At 45.1% G+C, this 14,385-nt stretch overlaps 1 protein-coding gene and 1 long non-coding RNA gene across 4 annotated transcripts; one reads left to right on the top strand and one right to left on the bottom strand.

Annotated features, from left to right (window-relative positions):
• Positions 1–944: 944 nt before the first annotated feature.
• Positions 945–3,939, bottom strand: LOC136540208 (uncharacterized). 3 transcript variants are annotated; one of them, XR_010779906.1, is made up of 5 exons: positions 3,217–3,939; positions 2,766–2,951; positions 2,606–2,697; positions 1,517–2,499; positions 945–1,391 (listed from the first exon to the last, which is right to left on the bottom strand). It is a non-coding gene; the product is annotated as an uncharacterized lncRNA (long non-coding RNA). The 3 variants fall into 3 exon arrangements; XR_010779905.1 differs by having other exon boundaries at positions 945–2,499; positions 2,766–3,058; XR_010779904.1 differs by having other exon boundaries at positions 945–2,499.
• Positions 3,940–4,581: 642 nt separating this feature from the next.
• On the top strand, positions 4,582–12,447 carry LOC136534054 (probable BOI-related E3 ubiquitin-protein ligase 3). The gene is made up of 4 exons (XM_066526543.1): positions 4,582–4,781; positions 4,887–4,984; positions 5,076–5,365; positions 11,766–12,447. The coding sequence occupies exons 1-4, from the start codon at positions 4,690–4,692 to the stop codon at positions 12,297–12,299; spliced, it is 1,014 nt and encodes a 337-aa protein (XP_066382640.1). The 5' UTR covers positions 4,582–4,689; the 3' UTR covers positions 12,300–12,447.
• Positions 12,448–14,385: the final 1,938 nt, after the last annotated feature.

Here is a 14,385-nt window from a genome sequence, read left to right as displayed (position 1 = left end):
CCGTTTATGCGTCTAGTGAGCATTGAACTCTTTTGACAAGCGCAATGCTTCTTTATCAATCAGTTAGACGCTTTATACAAGGTTAAAGTTGAAAGCAACGATGCCAGTGCCTGCCGATCTTCCAAGCCCTCAAATATCGAGAATAGGGTGTCATGTTGCCTTATTTCTAGTCTAGGTGTAATAAAAGGCTCTCCCCAACTAGAAGGATCCATGGACAACGACTATTTCCTCCTGAAATATTGGCGGTAACCGAAATGATCGGAAACCCAGATAGCAGTCATACTGTTCCGTTCCTTGGTGGCAACGTCAATGGCTTCGGTGACCCTTCTGATTGTGGCGCTAACACCTACTGTTCTATGCATTGGGAAAAAATAACTAGGACATTACGCGCGCTCCGCTGCGCGCGCGGACGTGAAGTGAAACGGTGATTGCTGTGATGGAAGCAAGCGATGTCAGTGCTTGGAAGGATGAGGTGCTTGCAAAGTGACTTTTTTTTTTTGAAACAACTGCAATGTGACTCCATGAGCATGTCTCGCCGCTGACCTTGTTGAGTCTGTTCGCTCATAGTTGGATGATGGCCTAGAGGCTCGAAATCCTTTGGTGCCTGATGAAGCGGATATTTCACAGCCCTAATAAAAGCACACTTAACGTGCAATTACAGTGTACAAACGCATGATATGACATTTTAGGCTGTGGAACCAGAGATGAAGGAGAAAGAACGCAGGCAATATTAACTCGGCAACCGGGGGTTCACACACACAAGTACAACTACAACGGCGCAAATACGGCTAGAATCACACTACTTCAATAGTAGTGTTTTAGTTACACTGATTCCGTGAACATCAGTGGAACAATGCAGTAATCGGTGCAAGATAGTCTAATTCAACATAAAAGTAGATTGACATTTCAAGTATAATATAAATAAACAATCAACTAATTTTGGTACAATGAAGAAACAATCTGTAACTATCTTTTCACTATGAAAGGATAATAAACAAACTCATCTTTGATTGGTGTCGACATAATCTAACAGGAACAAACAATTTACATATTATTGTAAATCATCAGTTCGTCAATAATTATAGCAACTTGAAAGGTCACATCTGAAAACATTAGCAGCATTGATTCTGACAATCAAAGAGAAAAATATCTTATCAAACATTAAGAGTGAAGGTACAGATATCTGAAGCACTGAGCTAGACACAGAACAAAGAAGCTTTGAATTGAACAGCATGGATGTTTTCTTTTCTTTTGAGGTGAAATGACATAATGTAAAGTTAACTTGGAAGCACATAGCACAATTGGCTTTCTAGCACAGAATACAGTTGTTTCTTCATTCTTACAAATCTTTAGTTTCAGAGCCTTAGACAACATGTTCAGAGTTCAAGAGCCTGAGAGCAACATTCAGAATTTCAGAGTTCGAAGCCTAAGCTAGAGGAAATGGAAGATTGTACTAATATGTATCTAGAGCAAAGGCACCACATATTGAATTTGAGAATGCCTAAATCAAACTTACATGCACAAGAATCAGCCTGCATCCATGGCATTTATCACGTCAGTACTAATCCACCTCCATCGTGGGTAGAAAGATTGTGCAGATTGTGCCTGTAATCATGTGCTGCACATCGCAGCCAACCATCAAGTTCAGGTTCTTTAAAAATATGATGGATAAAACAACTATAGATTAATACTGGCCAAACAAAGCCATAGACCATATGTATGGTGTAATCCATAGAGCATCAGAAGTAAACAAACCTGTAAATCTGAAAAAGGACACTGTCATCACAGAACTTGCATACTGGATTGGGCATGTACAGAACTATCTTAGGATTATCACTTAAATGTGCTGCTCCAGCAGGAAGGAGATTGCCATTAACAGAACTTGCATAGTTGAGTTGGCTAATAACACTGAAATAATCAAAGCAAAGGACAGAACTAAAGGAAGCAAGAATAATTCTGGACAGCTTAGCCTATGATCATACTCTGCACCTATGAATCTATGATCATCAGCCTATATTCGCAAGGTATTTGGGATGTGACTTTAATGACAGGCTATACATCACCCTGCATCGTTGCCACCTGTGAGTATCATATCAGTACATAGCACATCTGGAATAACATGGTTGGACCCTGTCACTTTGAAGTCTAAGCTGCAGTGCAGTCAAATATGCAAGGGTTGTAAAGTATAAAGAAGCATATAGAACAAAGCTCCTGATCGGTAAATGCACACATCAAAATCAGCAAAGTAATAATATAGTTGCGGTCGTAATAAGCATATCTAAGTTTCATCAAACAAGGGATAAAAGAATTGCATACTGGTTGGCTAGTGGACTACTGTCACAATACCAATACCAATGGACATGGTTATTTGCTTAATTACTGTGACCGACAGTGTATCACCTTGGTAGTGTCATGCAAGGCGATGATAGCGTGGTGCAGCAGTGTGTGACCAACACTCCAGCCAGCTAGCACCAAGCAATGCGTCCGGAAAATGCCTCACTGCCAATGAATACAATAAAATTTAGTAGGAACCAGTCTATTGGTTGGTCAAGGGAAGCAAAAGACCAAACAGGTGGTGTGCATGAACAAAATGAAAGAGAAGCACCTGTTCGTGATGCGGTGCCTCACGTAGCGAGGTGGAATTCTTGGATTTGCTTCGGTCCAGCTCTGTAGAGCAGGCCGTGCAACTGTTTGACCCTAAGATTTGCAAAGATGGGTGAAGCAAGGTAACCGAACCAAATCAAAGGCGAGCGTTGGGTACGTACCTAGGCTTTGGTTCTAAGCCTGGGCTCCAATTGCCTGGATGGACAGCTGCCTGGTCCTTGCCTGTGTACCATTTGGTTGCAGCCTGGAACCTTGCCTGCTCCAGGCAACAGATTCCCCAACCAGGCAGACGATATCGAGCGCCTGGGTCGAGCACACTTGCCTGGGCTAACGGAAGTACGTGTGGCCTGCTAATCACATGGTTTCATCGTCTTTTTTTTCATAATCAAGGCATGGTTTTGCGGACTTGACAAACTAGCAAAACAATTATTTCCTTCAATCTCTCGTGCTCCCTCTAATTAATATAGAAAAAAATAATTATTGTAAATAATATTACGAGCTTAGGAAAAGACTAATACAAATAGTTTATCTTGATACGAATAATACAAATAATATTACGTATGTTTTAAAGATGGTATTATATCTTTATTAGTCTATTCCAACCAAACGTACCTTCTTCAAACTTGCATGGCCAGACAAAAATCAACTACTTTTCAGACAACTCTCAGGCAATGCTTTTTCCGCCTAGTGCCTGGCCGCCTTGGGTCGTCGCTGCCGCCACCCTGGCTCTGCCCCCGGCCGTGCCTGCCTCCGTCCCGTGTTCGAGCGTAGCCCCGCCTCCCAGATCTAGGAGAAGGATAGAGAGCGGGTGGGAGAGAAAGCAAAGTTCGGAGGCGAAGGCGGATGAAGGCGCAGTGGCAGCGCCGCCGATGTGGATTACGGCAACCGCGGGCTTGGCACGAGGAGCTGGAGGAGAGGGAGCCCGGTGAAAGAAGGGGGAGAAGCGGAGGACGCGGCGGCGTGGAGAAAGGAAGGTGGCGGCGGCCGCCGGCCGGGATCTCGGTCGGAGTCTGCGAGGGCCGAGGGAGGTGGAGCGCATGGAGAGCGACCGGCGGAGGCAGCAAGAGAAGGACCGATGGCGATCCACGTGTGCGCAGTGATTTTTTCGGCGCCGACTAGTGGGCCCTATGGCTAAGCGGTTGACAGCCTCGGTTAGCACGGGCGTGCCTGGGCCGCAACCGGGTAAGGCCGCCCGCATGCACAGCAGCACCGGCACTAGCCGGTCCCTGGCAGACACGTGCGAGGCGGCCATACGCAGACGGGCAGGAGAGGCCCTCGCTCGTGGAGCGTTTCATTACGCGTTGAGGGATCAACTATTCCTTTCCTTCTTATGGCTGAAATGTACCTGAGGTTTCTTTTTGTTTCTCGTTGCGATTATATATATTCAATATATATGGTTAGCTTTTAGTTCAAATTTATTGCTTAAGTTTAGCTTTTTGCTACATTGTGGATGCCCGTATGCCATCTCCTTAACTACTCATGTTCGAATCTTGGATTCAACATGATGCTCATACTTAAAAGCTTAGGGCTAATTGTTGTCCCAGTAATAGGCAATGAGATGTTATTGATGACTTTGTCAATCGTAAAATTTAACCATTTATTTCCTTATAGGATTATGCATGGTTACATACGTACACTTACACGTGAGCGTCTACGTGTGGGCTCCATTTGGCAAACAAAAGAGCTGTATTGGGGATTTGGGGACAAATATTGCGAAATAAATAGGCAAAATCTTGGAAGTATCTCATTTGTCATATGTATTTTGACGAAAGTACAGGGGTGTTAGCAAAAATCAGTAAACCACCCATGTAGTACCTAGTGCATAGTCAGAGACGACTATTTCCTACTGACCTGTGGGGTCACTAAACATGGCCCAGCATGTCAGTCACAGATCTAATAAGTTATGTAATGCCTAACTCTGTATTCCTAATTCTTCCTCTCTCTCTCTCTCTCTTTTTTCCATTTGCCACCCCCAACTCCTGAAGGCCCATTTCGTCGTCTCTCGTCTCTGCTCCCTCGGTCCCTCCCCCCTTCTCCCCCGGCCCTTTCCCCTCACCTCGCCATCTCCTTCCTCCTCACCTCGCCATGTCGTTCTTCTCTCACCACCATCTCCAGCAGCCACACCCGCAGCAGGCGCCGCCGCCGCATCAGCAGCAGCCGGTGCTTCCTTCCTTCAGGTGAATGCTCGACCTCAATTTTATTTGCACCCGTTCTCTCGAGAATTGCTGTTTAAGGTGAGAATTGCGCTGAATTTCCTCTTCGGATGCCGTAATTCTGGGCAGGAACGCGCTACCGGTGCCTGTGGATGGCCAGATCCCAGCGCCCCTCATCTTCTTCAACCCGCCGCCTGCCTTCCCGGAGCAGCCCGCGCAGGCACCGCGTGAGTTTTCGCCGCGAATCCTCTCTCCGCTTCTTGGAATTCCGCTTAAATTGGCGCTGATTTCGGAGGAGTTTCGCTCTGTTCTGGGCAGTGGTGGATGCGATGGGGCTGACGGCAGCTGCGGGGCTCGGGTGGAGGCAGCCGAGGGAGCAGGAACTGCTTGGGGAAAACTCCCAGATGTCATCCATCGATTTTCTGCAAACGGGCTCGGCAGTGTCGACGGGGCTGGCGCTGTCTCTGGAGGACCGGCGCCACGGCAGTGGCGGGGCTGGGAACTCCTCCGGCGATTCACCGCTGCTCCTGCTGCCTATGCTGGACGATGACATCTCACGCGAGGTCCAGCGGCTTGACGCTGATATGGACCGCTTCATTAAAGCTCAGGTGACCCGCTCATCTTTCTTGCTAACAAACGTAATTGTTGATGCATTGCAGTGCCGGTGTGCAACTGTGTGCTGTGTGCTTTGTGTGGGCGTCCTCAATCTAGTCATGTAACTGTTTTGGGAACTTATCGAAGGCCTAGTGTTTGCATGCCGTGTTCACTAATCTGGGTGTACATAGATAGTATTTGGTAAGGTTGCCAAGGGAGCACATAGATAGTCTCTAGATCGAGCTTTGACATCATTTCCTCTTTTATGTCTGATTTAGCATCCAGGTTCCCTTCTCGCTCATTTCCATGTTTTGGTATTTAGTCTTTGTTCAGGATCACAATTAATATCAGGTTAAACTTGATGCCAGCAGAATAGGAGTGCAATTTGATAACACTAATATCTATGAATGAAGCATGCTGGGGTAGATTTTGCAGTTTCAAGTATAAGACAGTAACACATCAAGGAAACTGAAGTGTGCAAGATATTTGTATTTACCTAATAACTACAAAACAAAGTCTTATCTGTGCCATTATGTATTTTTAGGCCTTATGCTTGATATGGTTGTATTATTATTGATGCATAAATAAAATTTTTATTAGTGCAAGACATCTTTCATGTGCGTTGGGTTTCTTAGTTCATATCTAACTACATGATAGCCGCACATTGCTGCAAGAATTTTATAGACTTTTTAGGATGAGAATTCATGGAGTTAGAAATAAAGGGATTTGTGGTAGAAAATCATTTTGTAATATAGTTGTGCAATCGTCTAAACTGGTAGGACAAAAAAATGTTGATTGTTTAAAGAATGTTTGAGGGCAAAAATTAATTGGAAAAGTATCGTTAATGCATAAACCACAGTTGCACTTATGCCTCAAAAGTACTAATTAGTAAGTGGCATCAAAAGATGTTAAACAAAGCTGCATGTCAGCACTCAGCAGTCATGTCTGCCCAAATGAACACGCTAATGCAGATGGAAATGATGCTACTTGCCTGCATGCCATTGTCATTCGTCATCATGCTCCACACGATCGGATCAACCCTGCAGATGAGCCTTCAGGCACTGAATCTCAGCTCCAGCCACTTCTCTGGCCCTAGGACCTCATCTCCCGCATGTGCCATAGCCGCGCTCTGGCCCAGGCACCAGCATAACCACACACCAGCTCCCAGCCGACATGGCACTGCCGCATCTGCACCGCACCACCTCCAGCTCACCATGCACTTCCACCATGGCCTGCAGAACTGTCGATGCAATTACTAGTTTCACGCCGAGGATGCCCACTTGCGCACAGGCCACAATGACGATGAAAATCCCGTTCAGCTTGCACGCGCTCCATGTGAATTGCGACCAACAGATGCACGGGTGGAGGAAGTGTTCAGGGAGAGCTGAGGATGTTGACAGAAAGCTCGGGGAGGCTGCGCTGGGGGTGCCAGGCCTCCTGCTCCATCATGCCCATGCGGTGGAAGGCGTGCTGCTATCGGAGGCTTTGGTTGATGACGCGCAGCTGTGGGATCTCACCCTTGGTGAGCCCTGAGATGGTGCCAGGCTGCCGGCACCCTTCTCGCCCAGCAGCTCGCCCATGTTTTGCAGCTGCGACACGATGGTATCCTTGAGGCACCGGAAGTGCCGTGACATGGCTTTCTGCGCCAGCGCTCTGTATAGGGTCATCGCGCCAAACCCCATCACTGAGTTGAAGAAGTTCACCGCCATCTGCATCTGGATCATGCATATCAAACCAAACAAATAAAAATTACTTCTTCCATCCATCAGATAATTTATTTACGATTCATCCTTAGTAAAGCAAAGTAATTGAGACATGAAAAGGAAACCTTGGAAAGGGGAGATGAATGGCTCAGGCCATGTGAATTGCGACCAACAGATGCATGAAGGAATATAAATACCATCATCAGTCGACCGCTCAATTGCCTGGCAGTTCCTGATGCATCGATTGCTGGGAGTGGGAGTGGTTTCCTCATGCATCAGTTGCTGGGAGTCGGTGCGCCCGTGTCTCTTCTAAGTCCGAGGAACGAAATATGCTAGTGGGGGTCTCCTATTTAGGTATAGTAGATTACAGATTGCAGTTACATGATCATAGGATAATTGATCAATTATTAATGAGTTATATATATAACTGTAACATGAGGCCATTGTAGCGTATCTTCACCAATTTCCCTAATGACCTAATGATGTGTCCGACTATGATTTTGCTCCTGAGTTGTCATTTTGGTGTGTGACTTCTTGGTGTTCAGGTTTCAGAAGAAGTCATTGTTGTAAATGATATTAACCTTGTGGGTTGCAATTCTTCCCGATAGTGTTTAACATCTTCATATTGAAAGGTCTTTTTTCTATTTGTTTTAAGAAGGATGACAAATGTTATGAATGTGGTTGCTGTGGACGACAACCCTGCCACCCCTTTTATGATTGAGGAACAGCAGTTAAAAAAGGAGAGGCTGTACCCAGTTCTAAAACCTCCCACATATTGTGGGACTGGAGGAGGGAAATTTCTAGGCAGACTTACCCTCAATTTTTTTTAACAAGGAGGCTGATTTGAACCAAGACCTCCAGGACATAAGTAGAGAAACTATTGTACAATTTGGTGCCCAAATTCTCCATGATCTCCCCCTTACTATATCTCTGGATTTCCTCCTGAAATGTTAATTTTATCTAAGTAGACACTGTATAAACTCCATATTACTTGATGGCACTTATTTCTAGCTGAACTACCTCCAAGTGAATTGTTTCCAATGATTTTCTTGAGTACAGATTACTTGCTTGTTGAGTTGCACGCACCCCTAATCTGCACCACTGAGGATGCAATGAGATTCATGCTACTGCTAGTACACATCCTGACAGGGGCAGACCCAGAATTTTTCCATGGGGTATGCCGCACCAAAATTTTCACATGCAACTTGATAAAATACATTTAGCGATTCGATAATCAATCCTTAAAATTGCTGTGCAATTTGGCATACAAGTACTAAATAACACAATAAATCTCAAATTGAACAGTTAAATTAACTTCATCAATTACAATAAAATAGTTCAAACAACATACTAATAGTACGAAATGTGTATAAATATATCTACATCTAGATATCTAGTCATCTACTGTCACCTAGGGGCTAGGGTTTGCATATATGTTGGGGAGTTGCCAAGTTGGGGACTTGGGGCAGCCGCACAGGGGCTGCTGCGGTGATGCTGTCCAGCAGGATTTGGTGTGGAGAAGTGCACCGGTCTCCAGTCAATCCACCACCTCCGATTGCGCTTCAACTGGATTTGGTGAGGAGAAAAGTTAGGGACTGGAGTTTGGAGAGGAGGCTTGTGGGGGATTTACAAAGGGCGGGCAGAGGATCCTCACTGGCAGGAGGCACTTTGATTCTGGCGGTGGCCGGCGATGGGCGGAAGCTCTGGGTCGCCCACTCGGCCTTCGCTTCCAGCGTAGCGGGCAGTGGAGGGGACATAGCGCTGTGTTGAGCGGAGGAGACGAGCGGCTGAGCGTGCGGTAGATGTTTTTTGTACCAAGTGATAGATGGGCCTGCTGCGCTTTCTTAGGGTATGCTGGGCCATGCCCGGATAGCCCACTGGATCTGTCCATGCATCCTGATGCAGCTTCAGTGGTGTATGGATGCGCATGCCCCTGGGGAGACATGATTTTCCTGACTTAATGGAAGTTATATGTTTGAATCCTGCTTGGTATGAAAAAAAAAATCTGTTTTTTCGGCAAAAAAAAAAGTTATTAGTACAATGGTGTTGCATGGGCTTCACTTTTGGATGATAGCTTGTGGGGATTTGGTCATCAGCCTTCACCATTGAAACAAGCAAGCCAATGCTATATCATGATTGTTTGTGCATTTCGTTGAGGATTTCATATGTTATTGCAAGCATTAGTTGTGAATGCTTGTGATTAGTGATCTAGCTGTCCATATTTTAATATTAGAGATAACCTTGTAGCCTCCCTAGTGCTTAGACTGATGGCTAAAGGATGAGTATAAAGCCAATCCCAGTTTTATTTCTCATGTTACTGTCCTTTGCCTGTAATGCTGACGCTGAATGCATTAGGCATGGATGGGCCAAATGAACTGGTGTATGCAACATGATTTAAAAATCTAATGAATCCTCATTGATGGTAGAATACTTAGTCTTTGAGCAGATCTGGACTTCTGGAGATGGAGGTGTGTTCATGTACTTGTACATTGGCTGGTGTGAACTATTTTTTAAAAAGTTTGCACAATTGGTCATGATGGTTTCATTTGAAGTAGGTACTTAGCAATGGAAAAAATGCTTTATGGTGGAAATACATGTGTTGATTTTACTTTAAAACCACAGCATAGAGTTCAATAATTGAAGGGGAGGGGATAAATAAAAAGAGGGTATGGGCAATAGTGTGGAAACCAGGAAAGTTGGGAAGCTTGGTTGCATGTACTTCAGTTGAGGCGTCAAACTTTACATCTCGTAGCAATGCACTCAGAGCACACGCGTCTGTATGTGGCAATAGAGTTTCTCAGGCCAGTAGGCAGACCAGTAAAAAACACTCAGGCCCTGTTTGGATGTTGCAGTATTATAAAACTATAGTATCTAGAAACCACAGTTTTAAAGACCACAGCCATGTAATACCATAGTATTTAGAAACTAGAGTTTTTCTCTGTTTTAGAAAAAACTATGACGCGTGATGTGTTTGGCTGTTGTAGTATTGTTGCCGGCAATTTCAAATGGTCCGGCTGCCGGCGACGTACAAATATAAGAGCATCTGCTCTTTATACAGCAAGAGAAATCTATTATTTAAAAATAATGATACTATGAGTAGTCAAACTTGATCCTTAATGCATGCATCTGGCTTAACTGCAACTGCCATGCAAGGTTATCCACGGATCACAATTATTTCTATTCCTACTAGTCATGCCGTCCTTGTCTCCACTTGCCATGGAAGCCAAGGTGGGCGATTTGTTCCCTGGTTCGAAGAAAGGGAAACATGGAAACAAAAGGACTGTGCGCATGGAAAGAAAAAGGGCGCGAAGTGAAAATGAGACACACGCGGTGGACGCCCGTCGCGCGCGCATGAACCTCCGTCAAAAATAAAGAGGTCTGGGACGGAGTTTTGTGGACTTCAAAAAAACTGCGGTTTTGTTAATACTGTAGTTTGTAAAACTCCAAATTATTTACATCCAAACACCTTCTTTCTTTCAGATACCTGGGTATTTTAAAAAACCACGGTATTGATCTAAAACTCCAAAAAACAACTGAGCATCCAAACAGGGCCTCAGTGACATATTCTTATGCTTTCTACATTCTGAGAATGATGTTGCTATTTTGAAAGTTTTCCAAATCCTTCAAAGGAACTAGAGTAGGAGAGGACTTTGTGAAACTTTGAAAGAAATGAGATACACTGGCAGAGGAGCAAGTATTACAGATGCCAATATATGTCACTTCAACATTCTATTCTCATTTGCAGCATTCCAGTTTTATTATTTAGTTCTACCTTTTGATACAGTATTTGGTTAATTGTTCTATCCAAAGTCCGAACTTGGCTATCAATGCCTAGAGTACTGGATGCCTGAACTATCTTGCTTTTAGGAAGCAATGCAAGATTTTTAAGCCTTGATGAATTAGTTATGCACTGCTTTATTTCTTAATTATTGCAGTTTGGTCCCCAGTAAGGTATTTTAGGTCATAGCACTGAGGTTACTTTAGGTCGTAGCACTTAGGTTTGTTGCTAAATAGGATTCTGTATCAGTTTGTTTGGGTTGAACACTTATGTGCAGCGTTCACTTAAACTTGTTTAAACCGCCCTCTACACACTAGACACTAAACTGTGGGTATACGTGTAGTTTATGCTTTAAACGGTGAATTAAACAAAAAATCTTTAAATGGTCAAAGCATTAAAAACAGTTTAAACAGTGTGTTTAAATGTGATTTAAACGTTTGAAGCGTCTAAATGACTGTCTTGGTGATAGAGAACTGACTCGTTAAAACTATTTGATATTTGATTCTTGTTAGAACTTAATGTCTAATGTAATGTTATTGTGTAATGACACCTAACCATTAACTAGTGAGAACTACATGTGTACTATCTATGTCATTATCCTGTCTAATGTCGATGTCTTATTATGTAACTGTGTGCATGTCTCAAGCCACATTTAAAAAATTTACTATATGGAATTATAGTTTTTTTATGCATATTTATTACTAAAGTGCAAATTGTTTAAACCATCTAATTTATCGTCTACATTGACTTAAACGCTAAACGAAGGGTTACCTACCGACTAGCATTTTGCGTCTAGGAAAGCACTGCTTATGCAGATGTCTAGATCTCATGTCAAACCTTACCTGGGTGATTATTACTGTTAAAAAATAAGCTTGACATTCTTTGTTTGATACTTGTTTTAGAGTTCTACTTCTAACGTTCTTTAATTTTCAGAGTGAACGGCTGAGGCAATCTATACTGGAGAAAGTTCAGGCAAAGCAATTTGAGGCACTGGCCTCAGTTGAGGACAAGATACTCAGAAAAATACGGGATAAAGAGGCGGAAGTGGAGACCATCAACAAAAGGAACTCTGAACTAGAGGACCAGATTAAGCATTTGGGAGTAGAAGTTGGTGCTTGGCAGCAAAGGGCCAAGTACAACGAGAGCATGATCAATGCACTCAAGTACAACTTGGAACAGGTATGTGCTCATCAGAGCAAGGATTTCAAGGAAGGCTGCGGCGATAGTGAGGTAGATGACACGGCGTCCTGTCGCAATGGTGGTGCTGTCGATTTGCAACTGACGCCGAAGGAGAACAGACAACAGAAGGATTTGACGGCTTGCAGGGTCTGTAAATCAAGTGAGGCATGCATGCTCTTGCTGCCTTGTCGGCATCTTTGTCTATGCAAGGAGTGCGAGAGCAAGCTGAGCTTATGCCCCCTGTGCCAGTCATCCAAGATACTTGGCATGGAGATATATTATGCGTAGAATAGAATTTATGTATCACATGAGTATCTTACGAGATACTGCTATGTTAATACGTCAATGTATTTCAAACTTTAGAACCTATGTACCACTATGACTTGCCACTGGATCTAAAAAGACTGCCGTTTATGGTAGATTTACCGCAGCAAAATTCTTTGAGAAGCTCATCCTTGATTTCTGCTCCTAGTAAACTTCTTGGCAGAGTCTGTCTTGCGCGACTAGTTGTTACCATCTATGTATTTCCATCAGGGGACCTTTTCAGGAAGACCCTGTTTTCCGGAATTTTCCCCGATTCCTGTGTTTTCGCTGCTAAATTGAATTGATTTCTGTTAAATTTCTATATGATTTTTGTGAAATCCCTGTAGTCCAAACATGACCCAAAGTGCGGCTGTCCTCTCCTCTCTTTCTATGGGGTAAGTGCTATATAACTCGTAAGTAAGCGAAGTTGTCTTATGCCATAAGGTTTTGTAAATTTTTAAATACCTGTAAAATAAGAAGTCTAAGTGCTGTGTGAAATGCAAAGCATCTTCCATTGAATTGATCATTTGGATATTGAACAGACCAATCTCTTAAAAAGAGTACGCTGCAGCTGCTGCTTTCAGATCTCGGGTCCCTGGCAATGACTTGTACTTGCAAGCTCATTCTACCAAAAAGAACTCGAAAATTTTGTTTGCCGTACACGCATAAACTATGCCATTTGATTACCTATCTTGGGGCGGATTCCGGCAATTATGACCTGGTAGTTAGCAGAAAGCACCAATAGCCTTGTCTTTCAAGCCCAGCAAATCAATTGCTTAGCCACTCAGACCCTCCTCCCCTGGTGCCTGTTGACCCGGCTATCTCATCATAGGTTAGGGTAATGGCATGGGTGTATTCAGTAGAGGAGAAATCCATAGTGCTTGCTAGCTCGAGAGAACTCGATTCTTCAGATACGCCCTACCAATATATCTTTTGTTTAGATTCTGACTCTAGCTCTACACGGACTATAAAAAACCACAGACAGTCAGACATAAATCAACACAAATCGCCCCCGTGCCCCAGATGAGATGGTATTGTTATTCCCCCACAATCCCACAAAAATAGTGGTAGACGGCGATGCCTTGGACAGCTGTACTCCCGCCCAGCTTGTCCAGTTGCGCTTTGACGCATCAGAAATCCAAATCAACGGTCCCAACAAAGGTACCGGGGCCCGGACCACGCCAGCTTTGCCGGCACCACCCCCCAGCTCGGGCGCCCCCCTGCCGCTGTCGCCGCAGCTGTACCATACCGCCACTCGCCCACTCCTCCACCAGTCCACAGCAGCACAGCGACGCGCCCCGGGCGCCATCGGCGAGCTGCTAGCGTATCTTGTGTGGCTCCAGCCCAAACCCTATATATGGCCATGCAGCCCAAGCTCGTCGGTCCGGCCCAAATCCTGTTTTCTTTTTGCCCGGACCAAGCACGGTCCGGCCCAGCGGCGAGCGGGCCCAGGCTGGCATGGCTCAGAGGAACAGGCCGTGTCTGGGCCTTACCATAGGCACGTGGGCCGACACGGCACGGCCTGCTCCTCAACGGCAGGCCCACTGGCGGCCTGGCCTGCCACCAGCCGGCCCCCTCCCCGCGCCCCCGCTCGAGTATATAAGCGGGGAGCGTCGGCTGAGCCACTCGCCCGCTCCCAACCCTAACACTAATCTCCACTCAGTCTCTCTCGCTCGCCGCGACGCAATCTCTGCTCTCTCACCCGCATCGGCCGCATCCACAATCTGGCAAATCTGAGCTCTCTCTCGTTCGTCGTCCCCGACTCCGGTGACCTCGATCTGTCTGTCTGACCCTATCTCCACTCTCCTCCCTTCTCCCTCTCTCCTCTCGACCTCTCGCTCTCGGTGAACTATGTGAGTTCGTGACCGTGTTCCCGTCCGTCCCTCCTCCGCCGTTCGCCGTCGTTTCTAATCGGTGTCTCTCCTCTGGGTGGCCCTCGTCATCTTCGGCACCGGGCTCCGGTTCTGCAGGTAGTCCATGAACCCTAACACTAACCTAGATCTGTCTTCTTGTGTCTCTGAGACTGAGTGACTGACCCTGGATCTCTATCTCTCTGTTTTTTCCTCCGCGC

The sequence above is a fragment of the Miscanthus floridulus genome, chromosome 2 (genome assembly GCF_019320115.1).
Source record: "Miscanthus floridulus cultivar M001 chromosome 2, ASM1932011v1, whole genome shotgun sequence".
Lineage (NCBI taxonomy): Eukaryota > Viridiplantae > Streptophyta > Magnoliopsida > Poales > Poaceae > Miscanthus > Miscanthus floridulus.
This window is presented reverse-complemented; position numbering and strand designations above follow the sequence as displayed.